The sequence below is a fragment of the Solanum tuberosum genome, unplaced genomic scaffold, assembly GCF_000226075.1.
Source record: "Solanum tuberosum cultivar DM 1-3 516 R44 unplaced genomic scaffold, SolTub_3.0 scf00017, whole genome shotgun sequence".
Taxonomy (NCBI): domain Eukaryota; kingdom Viridiplantae; phylum Streptophyta; class Magnoliopsida; order Solanales; family Solanaceae; genus Solanum; species Solanum tuberosum.
The window spans coordinates 2,343,255-2,356,483 of record NW_006238943.1 but is presented as its reverse complement, the minus strand read 5'-3'; the positions used below and the strand labels follow the sequence as shown (position 1 = coordinate 2,356,483).

Sequence of the window (13,229 nt, the reverse complement as noted above, 5' to 3'; positions counted from 1 at the left end):
GAATGCTTGTAGAGCTGGTTTTTCTCTTTTTATGAGTTGGGGTGGTGCTTTTTGTTGTTGTTATGCTGTTGTGTTTGTTCAGAATCTTTAGATTAAGAGCTAAGATGATCAAAGGTGGTGTTTTTAGGATGTATTAGTGTTTTAGTTGAGGTGCTTCTTAGAGTTCCATGTATTTGTTGGTTTTGTGATGTAAAGCTGCTTAGATGAACCTGAATACCTGATAAGGGTGGTGATCCTGAAAAGATAGCCTTATCCATGTTACATCAGGTGACATGAAGTTTGGGAATGTCCTTTGTTCCAATTTGGGAGAAATAGCTTTTATGCTACTTTGAGCTGTTTTTTTCCTTTCCTTTTTGTGTGTTGTTGGTGCTGTTTTATTGTTATGTTTGTTTTGATGTAGTCTTAAGTTGCTCCCCTCTCATGATGGTGGTTGTTTCTGGAGTTGTTGTCTTCTTGGCTGATAAGCCAGTGGGAAGCTACACTTTTTTGAATGGTTCCTGTTATTAATTAATCCTCTTTTGGTGGTGTTATTATGCTGATCTGACAATAGGTGTTCTCTTGTTCAGTTTAAGGAGCTAGCTCAAGCTTATGAGGTCTTGAGTGACTCACAGAAGCGTGAGATTTATGATCAGTATGGAGAAGAAGCACTGAAAGAAGGAATGGGTGGTGGTGGTGGCACACATGATCCATTTGACCTCTTTAATTCCTTCTTTAGTGGAAGTCCTTTTGGAGGTTAGATCTAATGAACCAAGCTTTCGTGATGCTTGTTATGTGTTACTTCCCCATTTCAATTTATTTGTCTTGTTTCGATTTGATACGAATTTTAAAAAAAAGGTAAACCCGACTTTTGAATTTTCTGATCTTTACTAAAGTTATGCAGAAGGCAAAATTGAAGAGTTGTCAAAAAAAAGGCAACATGTGTCTGTTTTTTAGCGGACTGAAAAGAAAAGTAAGGCAAACAAATTGAAATAGAGGGAGTATCAAGTTTTCTTGCTAGTTTTTTCGTCTTTGAAGTTGAATAGCACCAAGCGTGTCTTTTTTGGGATTGTGGTGTGGTAATTGTTGTTGTTGTTGTTTGAAACTTGAATAACACAAGTGTGCTTGCTGAGCAGGTGGTGGTGGTCGTAGAGGACAAAGAGAGAGGAGGGGTGACGATGTAGTGCATCCATTGAAGGTGTCGCTTGAGGACCTATACACTGGGATAACCAAGAAACTCTCGCTTTCGCGCAATGTTATTTGCTCCAAGTGTAGTGGGTCAGTATCTCTCTGATATCCGTACTTCTTGATTTCCTGGTTGTGCTTGTTGCCCTTTCGTACTTGCGTATAAATGGTTAAACGGAATATTCTGGAGTTAAAAGGATTTCTCTGATATAGAGAAGTGAGACTTCACTATAAGTGCACAAATGATTTCTTACATTAGATTGGTTTGTTTCTATAACTGCAGCAAGGGGTCGAAGTCTGGTGATTCAATGAAGTGTTCTGGTTGTGAAGGTACTGGTATGAAGGTTTCAATCAGACAACTTGGCCCTGGAATGATCCAGCAAATGCAGCATCCTTGTAATAAATGCAAGGGTACCGGAGAGACAATTGACGATAAGGATCGTTGTCCTCAATGCAAAGGTGAAAAAGTGGTACAGGAGAAGAAAGTCATTGAAGTCCATGTTGACAAAGGAATGCAGAATGGACAGAAAATTACATTCCCTGGCGAGGCTGATGAAGCGGTAAGCTAATCTTGTCATCTCCAACGTGTTAGTACATTGAGGTTGACGATTTATCCTTAGGTGGTTGCTGACCTGGTTTAATATTGTTGCAGCCTGATACAGTTACTGGAGATGTAGTTTTCGTTCTCCAACAGAAAGAGCACCCGAAGTTCAAGAGGAAGGGTGAAGATCTGTTTGTTGATCACACCTTGACCTTAACTGAGGCACTGTGTGGCTTCCAGTTCATATTGACACACTTGGATGGCAGACAGCTCCTCATAAAATCAAATCCTGGAGAAGTTGTCAAACCTGGTTAGTAACACCTTCATACTTGCCTAGTGCATTCGACGTGAACAATATGTATGTGTGTGTGTGTACAATGAGTTGATGATCAAGTTTAAATCCTGAAGCTTCTTGTGTTTTATTCAAAACAATCTTGATTCAACCTTTTGTTCCAACTACTACAGATCAATTCAAGGCGATCAATGATGAAGGAATGCCAGTTTACCAGAGGCCATTCATGAAGGGTAAACTGTACATTCATTTCACCGTGGAATTCCCGGATTCGTTGAGCCTGCCACAGGTGCAGCTTCTGGAGGCAATCTTACCACCAAGACCTACATCACAGTACTCAGACATGGAACTGGATGAATGTGAGGAGACCACATTGCATGATGTGAATATGGAGGAGGAAATGAGAAGGAAACAAGCTGCACAACAAGAAGCATATGATGAGGATGAAGAGATGTCTGGTAGTGGAGGACAGAGAGTACAGTGTGCTCAACAGTAGATGTAGAAAGATTTACCAGTTTGAACTTTGCTTATAGTTTAGTTTGGTTTACTGTATTCAGTTGTTTTGGGGAGTCCAAAAACTGATGCTTTAATGAAATAGTAATGAAATAGAAATATAATTTTCTTGTGAAACAATTTCTAGCCTCAAAACTATATATTCATATATTAACATCCAAATGGAATTTATGTATACTATATTTAAACTAACAATATGATACAAATAGGTAATAATCTTAAGGGTAAAAAAATTCACACTTAATATTGCACAAGATCTGCAGAATGTTTCTTATTTGTTTTTTACAAGATGACCAAAAGTAACTGGGCAACATGCTGTAGCAGTCTAATGGGGGTCTTATTTTGGATGTTGATCTAGTATAGTATGCAAATACTCAACAAGGGTCTGGTTGAAGAGGATCTTGTTTCTATGAAGAGATTTAATCTCATAATCAATGTCAAAAAGCAGCAGACTACTTACAGACTAAGACTAAGCTGTGTGGACTCTTCAGTTTTGATGCTGCACGCATGTCGGAGTTTTAAAAAATACACTAGTTTTGGAGAATCCGACATGCACCCGATGTCATTTTTGAAGAGTCTGACCAACATAGCTTTACAGAAAAGAAAAAATATGTCTACTCACAGAATCTATGATCTATATTTGTGAACATCTTGGAAACAGATGACTCCAGTCATCAGCAAACTACTTGAGTCCTGCCCAGTTTCTTTTGGAGATACCACAAAATTTGAGGGGTCTTTATTGTAGGCATATGAATAGATTGTACACACATTTTAGCAACTGCCAGAAGACCTTTAAGCTCTTTGAAATCGTAGCTGTCTCCGAGATCAGGATCAATCATCTGGTGAATGGATCTTCTTCGGAAACGAGAATCTTGAACCCATTGAACTAAGTCAACACCTCCTTCTTCCGAGGATTGACCGGTGACTAACTCGAGGATCAGTAAACCAAGCTGGAAGATTGTATGTTTGCAGATGTCATCTCTACATTCTGCGAGATAAGCAATGCAAAATCTGAACAGAGGTCACAACTTGTATGATTTGAGGTGATGATAATAAGAAGCAAGCCTTGTACCTTTGGAGCATTTAGACTTCGGAAGTGGATTGTTGTTTTCGACAGAACAAAGGAGGCTAACATCACAGAGCTGTAACAGGGAACCATATGGTCATTATTTTAACAAAAGATAAAGCAGGTCCAAAAAAAAGTACAACAAATATGATGATGGAGCAATTTACTATAGAGAGGTGCTCAAGATTGCGAGGCTCACTTTAGCTGTGAAGTTCTCGTCCAGCATGATGGTACTTGAACTGACTGAAACGTGGTACATCGGTGGATCACAAAAGAAGTGGAGATATTCCTTAATCAAGATATAAACAACAATCAGTAATCCAACACTTAGGCAATGATCATTTCTTAGAAGAGCGGGACACCCTAAATAAAATTCAGAGTCTATATTTTCGTAATATCGAGGCTGTGCCGAGGAGTTTGCCATTTGAGTTAATCTACCAGTAACTATATCTTCAACGTGGTAAATGAAAAACATAAAAAACATATATTGGAAATGATCAGGATATGACTACATAGCAATATGCAGTTTCAGGAACATACTAAAGCAGCAGCGATGCCAACTGCTATCTGCAGTCTTATCCTCCAGTTTAATGGGGTCATCAGAGGGTCTGCAAGAACCAAATATAGATAGCAGCACATACATCAAATTCAACGCAAAGTAGACAGAGAAAAAAAAAAAGAGAAGACTTTTGCTTAAACTTACCAGAAAGGTGTTCCTTCAGACTTCCTTTTTCCATATTTTCAAAGACTAGAAACCTGAAAATAGACAGATATGCTATCAGAGAACGGAGAAAGAAGCCAAAAGAACAAAAGAAGAAAAAGGGAAATGCAACCAAAGAAAAGGAACATTCACATCCAGAATATGTAGGAAGCAAAAGGATATCCACTGCACTTAAGCAAATAAAGCCATCTAATGATACTTTTTCTAAAAAAAAACTCTATGGTATACTATTACGTAGGTTGATTAGTTTCATTCGCAGTAAGGAGAAATTGATGACCTTATGTCGTAGTACGAGGAACAAAATGTTGAATTTGACACGAGGACATTTAATTTCACATTCAAATAAAGGTCTCTTCAAAATGTTATCTTTCACATTAAACATATCCGTCAACTCACTGCCACAATTAGAATGTCTCTTGCTCTAGCAATATGAAGGCAGGGCCAGGTCAGTTCTCGGATTGAAGCATCTAGAAGTGTCACAACACTGACCACAGCTTGGAAAAGCGTGACTTGGGTGTTTGGGGAACATTACATGATACGTTTGGGCAGCTAAAAGCATTTGCATTGTCTGATTACTTATTAAAAAATGAGACAAAATAAGAAAAGAGTAGCTGATGAGCCATAACCCAATGAAAGCCTCGGGCACTAACACACAAGATTATGGGTTTGGCCCCATATCTATTTGTAGTGCATATGTAATATGGATATGAAAAGGAAAAAGGAAGGAATGGAGATCCATTGGAACTGAAGAAAAGGAAGTAGAAACCAATGAAAAAATGATTACATTTCACAAGAACACTGCATGGAAATGAAAATAGGGATTCCCTAATTTTCAGTATATCGCTAGAGCTAGAATCTAAATATTCTTGGAAGTTAATATTTTGCCAGGATTGTGAGCTAATTAAACATTTGCTTAAGATATTTGTCCAGATCGAGCAATCTATGAACAATTTACAATTGTGCCTCAGCAGAACTGGCCGGGGGTATTGGGCATGGGCGGAGAGAGCATCTGAAGGGTTACTTCACCTTTGGTGATCACACACCAACCCTGGCAATCACTAGCTACAATCGATGGAATTTTGATTGAAACTATTCATTACAAAAATCGCCTGAAGACCCACCTGCCTTTTCAATATCTTATTTACTAGAATCGGTTGCTACTAGTCCGGGTTACCTCAGAGATAGAGCCATTAGGCTAGAAAACACAGCCAAGTTAGTGTACTAACTCAAACCTAGTTCTTGCACGAAATGTCCTGCTAACATAGGAGCATTCCTGCTAAGAAATGGAAGAGTAAATTTCTTTATGTTTGACGACACAATGCCTCACCTACATAACCTACCTCCTAGACGAAGGAACCCACGATTCCCAGTAGTAAGTGGCATTTCGCACGTCTTTTGGTTGTGAAAGAAAAATGGTGATAAAAGATATCAAAGATCAGAGGTCAGATTTCTGATGATCAGAAATTATGACGGATATTTATGACTTTTCCCTGATAGCATAAAAACGTATAATCCGGTAATACAATATACAATAGCACTAGTATTATATTCTAATCATAATTTGATCAAGAAATAATCAACCAATATTTTTCCTCATTCTTATCTCAAAGTTAGATTTTTAATCAACAAGACACAGGACCATTTCTACAAATCACAAACTTCATCAAGCCAAAGCTTAGGAAATTAACCTCTTAGGGCCGCAAGAGAACCCATTAAGTGCAGCAATATGTCGATGATGCAAGCGACCGAGTAATTGTACCTCCCTGTAGAAGGCAGTATCATCCTGATATTCGAAAGCTCGGACTTCTTTCACAATCGCAGCATGGCCATTTTGAAACTTTGCTCTGTAAGCAACTCTTTTGGAAGAGTTGTACATAATTCTCCTAAAACCATCAGTTGCTTTCTTTATATCTTTATTAGAGAATTGTTTCACCAAGGATATTGGACCTGAAATTGATTTACATTCAAAAACAAAATATTCCATGATTTTCAAGGCAAACTCTATGTCTAGTAGTAAACCTTCAAGGCTTAAACTTTCTTATATTAGTTAAAAAATAAATGTGTCAGTCCAAACAGTCAAGTAAACCCTCTAAGAGTGAGCCTGCTTGCTGCATTAGAGGAAGTGTTTGTGTAACAATGCAGCCTAAAACTAATAGATTTGACGACAGGACAGATTCCATCAACAAACCACAGCTTATAATGACGTTTCCAGCGATCAACAACCCTGCTTTACAAATTCTATTTTCAATCACCTAGCACACAATGTCTGCTAATTGTCATAGTTTCCATCTCAATCGTTCCAAGGAACAACAAGTGAACTAGGGTAAATCAACTGTAAGCATATGATTGGGACAATTGCTTCACCAAGTCAATTTTCAGCCATGTAATCTATTATATAAGGAACTATTTTCAAGCACCAGAAACTACTAGAAAATAACTTAGTCCTTACACTATCATATTTTCGGTGTCTCGTATTTTATTTTTATTTTACTTGTTTTCCCTTCCCTTTTTTTTCCATCACCAATTGGCAATGTCAGTGTTGCAAAAGAGAAACTATAAGTAAAACTCACTGAGAAGTGAGAATGCTACTCACCCTTCTCCAATCAGCACAAAAAGACAAGGACAAAACTTTCTAATTCACAAAAATAGTACAATTTTCTTTGGTTCACAATTCACATCAACTTCAACTTCAGGGTCACCATTCTCAAGCAATTAACCATCACTACATAACACTAATCCAAAATACAGTTAAAAGAAGGAAGAAACTAATACTGCTGCCGACACATATCTAGTCAGCATAAAACAACAAGTCAAGATCACTATCAATTCACAAAATTACAACTTTACTGCGACCCACCTCGAATTTTAACTTCAGGATACTTAAAAGCCTCACCCCTCAAGAAACTACCACAAAAATACGCACAATCTGCAAGACTGTGACCCAAGAACCTCATTAGTAACAACATCAAAATCAACTTCAGGGTCATTACAAATTCTACTTCTTTCACCCCTTCTCAAGCAATTAACCATCACTACATAAAACTAATCCAAAATACAGTGAACAGAAAGAAGAAACTAATTTGCTGCTGACACACATCTAGTCAGCATAAAACGGGCAAGTCAAGATCATTACCAATTCACAAAATTACAACTTTACTGCAACCCCCTTCAAATTTCAACTTCAGGGTAATTAAAATCTCCACCTCACAACAACAAATTTCAAGAAACTGCCACACAAATACACACAATCTGCGATCCAAGAACCTCGTTAGTTACAATTTTCTTCAATTCACATCAACTTCAACTTCAGGTTCCTTACAAATTCTTTCACCCATTCTCAAGCAATTAACCATCACTACACCACCACCACCACCAACATATCCATTGTAATTCCACAAATTAGGTCTTGGGAGGATAAGATATACTCTATACGCAGACCTTACCGCTACCTTAGTGGGGTAAAGAGTCTGTTTCCAATCAATTAACCATCACTACATAACACTAATCCCAATACAGTCAAAAGAAAGAAAAAACCAATTCTACTGCTGACACACCTCAAGTCAGCATAAAAAGACAAATCAAGATCACTGTCAAATTCACTAAAGATTACAACTTTACTACAACCCAATTCAAATTTTAACTTCAGGGTAACAAAAAACTCCACCCCACTGCCCACAATTACACAAAATCTTCCATTCAAAAACTACCCACAACACATTCAACAAATACAATTTCACATGATTTAAGCAGATGGGGTTTACCTGAACGAGATCTGAAATGCACCCAAGCAAGAATAAGAAGCCTGATTTTGAAGATCAAAGGTTCCATTGACAAATTCTGCAAGAAAAAGACAAGAAAAAGAAGAAACTTTTACAACTAGTACTACTACTACTACTAAGAGTGACAAGTGGGTCGGTTAACTGATGATGATGATGACCCATTGTTGCTTCTGACTTTAATAATCGAATATATGCTTTCTTTATCTCAAGTAAATTGGAATTTTTTTTGCTCTACGATAAAAATCGAAACTTTGGTGTATAGTTTTTGGAGAACAGAATAGAAGATTATAGATCTTGATTTTCTGTTAAAACTTAACGGCAGTGATTTGGCAGTTGAGGTGGTGGGTCCCATGGTTAAAAAGTAGATTGAAAATTGTGTATCATTAAATTAAGTTAGACCAATATTGTTGCGTGCGCAGTGCGACATACTGATTAGTTAAGAATATCTATGTTAAGAATAGATTATAGATAAAGATGATTAGATATGTGTGTGATTATAATAGAGTAAATATATGATTAATAATGAAGTTATATTGGTATGACGTTAGGAATAGTCTCTGTAATTGATAAGATAAGAGAAGTGAAGCTGAGATAATTTAGACATATGAAGATAAGATGCGTAGACGTGTCAATCAGAATGTGTGAGAGATTGGTTGTAATATGAGTTAGAAAAGGTAATTAGATATGATATTATATAACTTTAATTTATGAAGAGCACGATCCTAAATATAAATGTTTGAAAACGAATGATTAAGATAGAAGTTAGTAGGTAATATAATAATGTTGCACTTTATGTGGGGAAGGGAGGGGCTAGCTTTCTCTTCTTCTTAATTAGTAGAAGTATTATTTAATAGTTGTGCAGGCTCTTATTATTTAATGTGTATTTTTATTTGTTGGTTGTTGCTTCATTTATGTTGTAGTACTTTGTTATTTTGCTGTCATTTTCTTTTTTTTATAATTATATATTTAAAATATTATTTGAACCGAAGATTCATTGAAAAGAATATATATCTTTATCTCATAAAGATAAAAGTAAATTCTTCATTTATTCTACTACTTCAAATCGATTTATAAAAGTATATTAAATATATCGTTATTAACTATACTCTTGTCTTGTCTTGTAGTGTAATCGTATTCTCATATTTGTATTCACCTAAGAGTATGTATTCATTACATTTGTGGTAAAGAATATCTTTATGTAGATCGCTCAAAATAAAGAAGTGGATCTTGAAGGAACAATATGAAAATAAATTATGTGATTCATATAGATCATGAATTTAAATTGTGAAATTATTTGCTAGTGTTTATGTCAAGGTATGTTAGTTTAACAAAAATGTAAAATACAGAACTCCTTTCAAAATATCGCATAAATACAAACACTTCATGCGATAAATTGTCTTTTTAATATTGCTTAATAGACAACTACATTCAAGATCAATCAAATCTCATTCACTCTATTGTTTACGCATTTAAATTGTGTGACTTATAATAGTAAGTTAAAAGTGTAGAATTAATTAATTATACTTGTTTTTGTGCGCCTCTTCTCTAAATCCTGCATTAATGCGGGACACATCGTGCATCTAATTGTCCTTTTTTAATTTGCTTAATAACACCCGCTCACTATTACACTTACATAACTAAGTTGAAAAATATGATTTTAATACCTCAATAGGACACATGATTCAAGATATAATGATTTGTCAACCTTGAATAAAATTCATTAGTGCAAGAATAAAAATCTTTTATTTTTACTTTTTACTTTTTTAAAAAATTAACCAAAATTATGCAATTTAATTGATACACAAAAAAAAAAAAAAACATCATACCAGCCCATAAAATGTGAGTGAACTCATGATACTATATATGTAATATGTGAACTTACACCTATGTATGTTTGCTTAATAATGTATATTTTTTCTCACCCCGTTCTCCTCCATCTCATTTGAAGAATATTTTAGTCTGATTTAAATTAAAAATACACATTTACATTCAATATCAACAAACTAGACTTACTAAAAAAGGTTTGTATAACACACACATCTAGAGGGAAGCAACGTATCATGCAACAACTTTAGAATATTGTGTGTACTATTTCCTAATTTAGCTTTTTGAACGAGCTCTAAAATGAAGTCGCCTTTAGTTGAGAATATCTTACTGGCCAAGTAACTTTTTCAAGACGAGTTTGGATTATATAGGTCTTAAAGTGAGAACTGGAATTGGGATGATCCAGATTTAACTGTCAAAGATATTGTCTGCTTTGGACCTAGATCCTGCATAGATTTATCCTTTTAGTTTTAACTTAAAAGGCGTCTCACCAGTTCATTCTAAACCTATTTTAATAATGTCTCTTTCTTTTCCCATCGCGATATGAATTCACCTAAAAAGTAATGCGCAGTACCCCTTTTTAAGAGGACTACGTTTCGCCTGGGAGTCATATATCCCACCTTGGGACTTAATGCGTTCGTTGAGATTCGCCCCACCATCGTATTGAGGGATAGTACTGTTCTACCATTAGTAACAACTATGGTTCAATTGTTAAGGTATTATCACTTTGGCTCTAAGCCCACACAAATTTATACACTTGGTTTTAATCCCCTAAAAACATCACAATAGTCGATTTTGAACTCATGATTTTTATATTTCTCGTCTCATTTCGATATCAAATTCATCTAAAGGTGTAATGTGCACCTTTTTTTTTAGGTTTGTTGTCTGTCATAAACGTCACATGTACCAAATGAGAAACCAAAAAAATATCTTCAAATCTCTCACTATATAATTGAGCCTTCTATTTTATTTTTACTATTTTATGCTATGACAATTAAATCTTGTGATTTCTTTTACATTCTTGAAATTATTGGACCCCTCTTTTATTCTTAATTTTGACAAGTCTCTCTCACACCTAGCAATGAGAGGGGGAGAGAATAGGAAACTCTTTACATTTCATTTTCTCAAACTTCCATGACTCTTTATGTATAACCAATTGTTTAATTTTCAACATAGTAATGATAAAATGTATGAGATCAGAGATCCTTCGTTCTTAATTAGAAGTTTTGATACGTTATGAAAATATACATTATTTGTACCGATATATCCATGCTATCACTATATACTAAAATAAAATAATGATGTATTAATTAAGTTTTGAGTCCACAAAAGAACTGTGTTTTAATTTCTTAAAGAAGTTAATCCTCTCACAGTATTACTATATGCTACTTTTAACGTGGGTTCACACCTCTATTTTTAATTATTTTTTAAAAAAAATATAACATTACTATATATAATCTAGAGAGGGGAGCTTGGGTTCACGTGAACCCACGGAACCCCCTCTAGATACACCTCTGCTAGAAAATATGATTTTAAGTTGCTTTTAAATAACTTATTTTATATATACAATTATTAATTTATAATTCAATAACTCAAAAAAAACTAATTTTTTTAAATTAATAAATTTTAAATTTTGACCCCGCCTCTGAATATAACCACCATTGAGAAATCACTTTCTTGCTCATTGTTTTTTTTTTTTAAACCCTAATTTGTAACATTCCAAAACATTAATATCTCTATATAGCCCCCCTAGTCCGCTTTCACATAAGACCAAAGAAAGGTCACTTATTAATTACTACTACATGACTCCCACCCACTCATTCATTCAATAATCCCACCCACCCCCCTTTAATAACCATATGGTACCCGATATTATTAATCTGATTAATTTAAATTCACTGAACGTGAGGTTTACTAGTTTTCTTTTATTAATTTGATTAATTTAAATTCACAGAACGTGAGGTTTACTAGTTCCCTTTTGTATATGTTGTATAATATTTATGATAAAGAGTGTTTCAATGACGTCCATCTTTAATAAGTATATATCATAGTTTTACCTAATCTAGAGTTTACGTGAACCTAATAGCTTTAGCTCATATTATAGATATGTATTAATAATATTTAGTTATAAACTGAATTATTAGTATACATTAATTTGAGGTCATTTAAAATTTTAAATTTTGAATTCACTTCCGTCACGAAAGAAATCACATATATCCACCATACCCTGGGGCCCTTCAAATTCACCTCCCAAACTCCATCTTTTAAACTTTAAAGTCCCTCTATTTCCCTTTTTTATATATTTTATTTTATTTTACATCACAATAGACATGTGTTTTAAACTCCATCTTTTAAGCTTTAATATTTCATTATTCAACTCTCAATCATTAATTATGTTTTTAATCACTTAAATTTCAATTATCAAGTGCATTTTAAGAAGTTTTATATCCACTCATTAAGCCTGAATATATTTAAATAATTAAGATTTTATAACAAATTATTATTATCATTAATATGTTATCCATTATAACTTTACGCACATATGTTATTTCATCGTCACTCAATTTACTTTCAGCACACTAACCACCACTATTGTCACTGTCGTCCACTATTATCAACGACTATCACACCGTTGTTCTTCCCATTATCACTTATATATCACCAATATTCACTATCTTCGATCATAACTATTATCCGTGTTAATCACAATATAATCGATTAATTGTCATGATCACCATTTATAATCATTATTAACATGACGATTATCAGTTACTATATATATTCACCATCATCAGCTATCACCATATATCTCCAACCAACACTATCAATTATTACCACTAGTTATCACTCAACACTATCAATCATTATCACTATCATTAAGTATATCACTATTATCCACCACAGTCATCATTATCCACCACAGTCATCATTCAACCATCATCATATATCGCCAACCAACACTATCAATCATTACTACTAGCTATCACCATATATCGTCAATCAACACTATCAATCATTACCACTATCATTAAGTATATCACTATTATCTACCACAATCATCATTCGCCACTGCTAATATCATCATCGATTAGCCACAGCTATAAGCTATTACTATCAGTCATCACCACTAGCTAGCTAGGTAGGTATTGTCACAACCATCACCACCACCGTTATCTATCACCACCATCGATCAACATATTCAATAAAAAACAAACAAGACCTAAATATTTTCTATTGTACAACTATATACCACTCTCAAGTTGTAATAGAACACTACTATACAAAACCATACCCCCACTAATTCTCTCACCCCCACCCCTCAAACACCCCCA

At 34.7% G+C, this 13,229-nt stretch overlaps 2 protein-coding genes across 3 annotated transcripts in view; one reads left to right on the top strand and one right to left on the bottom strand.

Moving 5' to 3' along the window:
- LOC102606249 (dnaJ protein homolog) overlaps window positions 1-2,622 on the top strand; it is a 3,504-nt gene extending 882 nt beyond the window's left edge. Inside the window, exons 1-6 of one of the 2 annotated variants that reach the window (XM_006340257.2) lie at window positions 223-243; window positions 567-732; window positions 1,113-1,254; window positions 1,445-1,721; window positions 1,814-2,012; window positions 2,168-2,622. In XM_006340257.2, the coding sequence (XP_006340319.1) occupies window positions 660-732; window positions 1,113-1,254; window positions 1,445-1,721; window positions 1,814-2,012; window positions 2,168-2,490 (1,014 nt within the window). In that variant the 5' untranslated portion in view covers window positions 223-243; window positions 567-659 and the 3' untranslated portion in view covers window positions 2,491-2,622. Of the gene's footprint in view, window positions 1-222; window positions 244-566; window positions 733-1,112; window positions 1,255-1,444; window positions 1,722-1,813; window positions 2,013-2,167 lie in introns of those variants that run through there. The other variant, XM_006340256.2, reaches the window with a different exon arrangement.
- Window positions 2,623-2,717: 95 nt separating this feature from the next.
- LOC102605684 (probable receptor-like protein kinase At1g49730) lies at window positions 2,718-8,329 on the bottom strand. The gene is made up of 7 exons (XM_006340254.2): window positions 8,056-8,329; window positions 5,983-6,241; window positions 4,277-4,329; window positions 4,114-4,181; window positions 3,773-3,862; window positions 3,580-3,649; window positions 2,718-3,495 (listed from the first exon to the last, which is right to left on the bottom strand). Exons 1-7 carry the CDS (start codon window positions 8,120-8,122, stop codon window positions 3,182-3,184), a joined length of 921 nt encoding a protein of 306 aa, XP_006340316.1. The 5' UTR covers window positions 8,123-8,329; the 3' UTR covers window positions 2,718-3,181.
- Window positions 8,330-13,229: the final 4,900 nt, after the last annotated feature.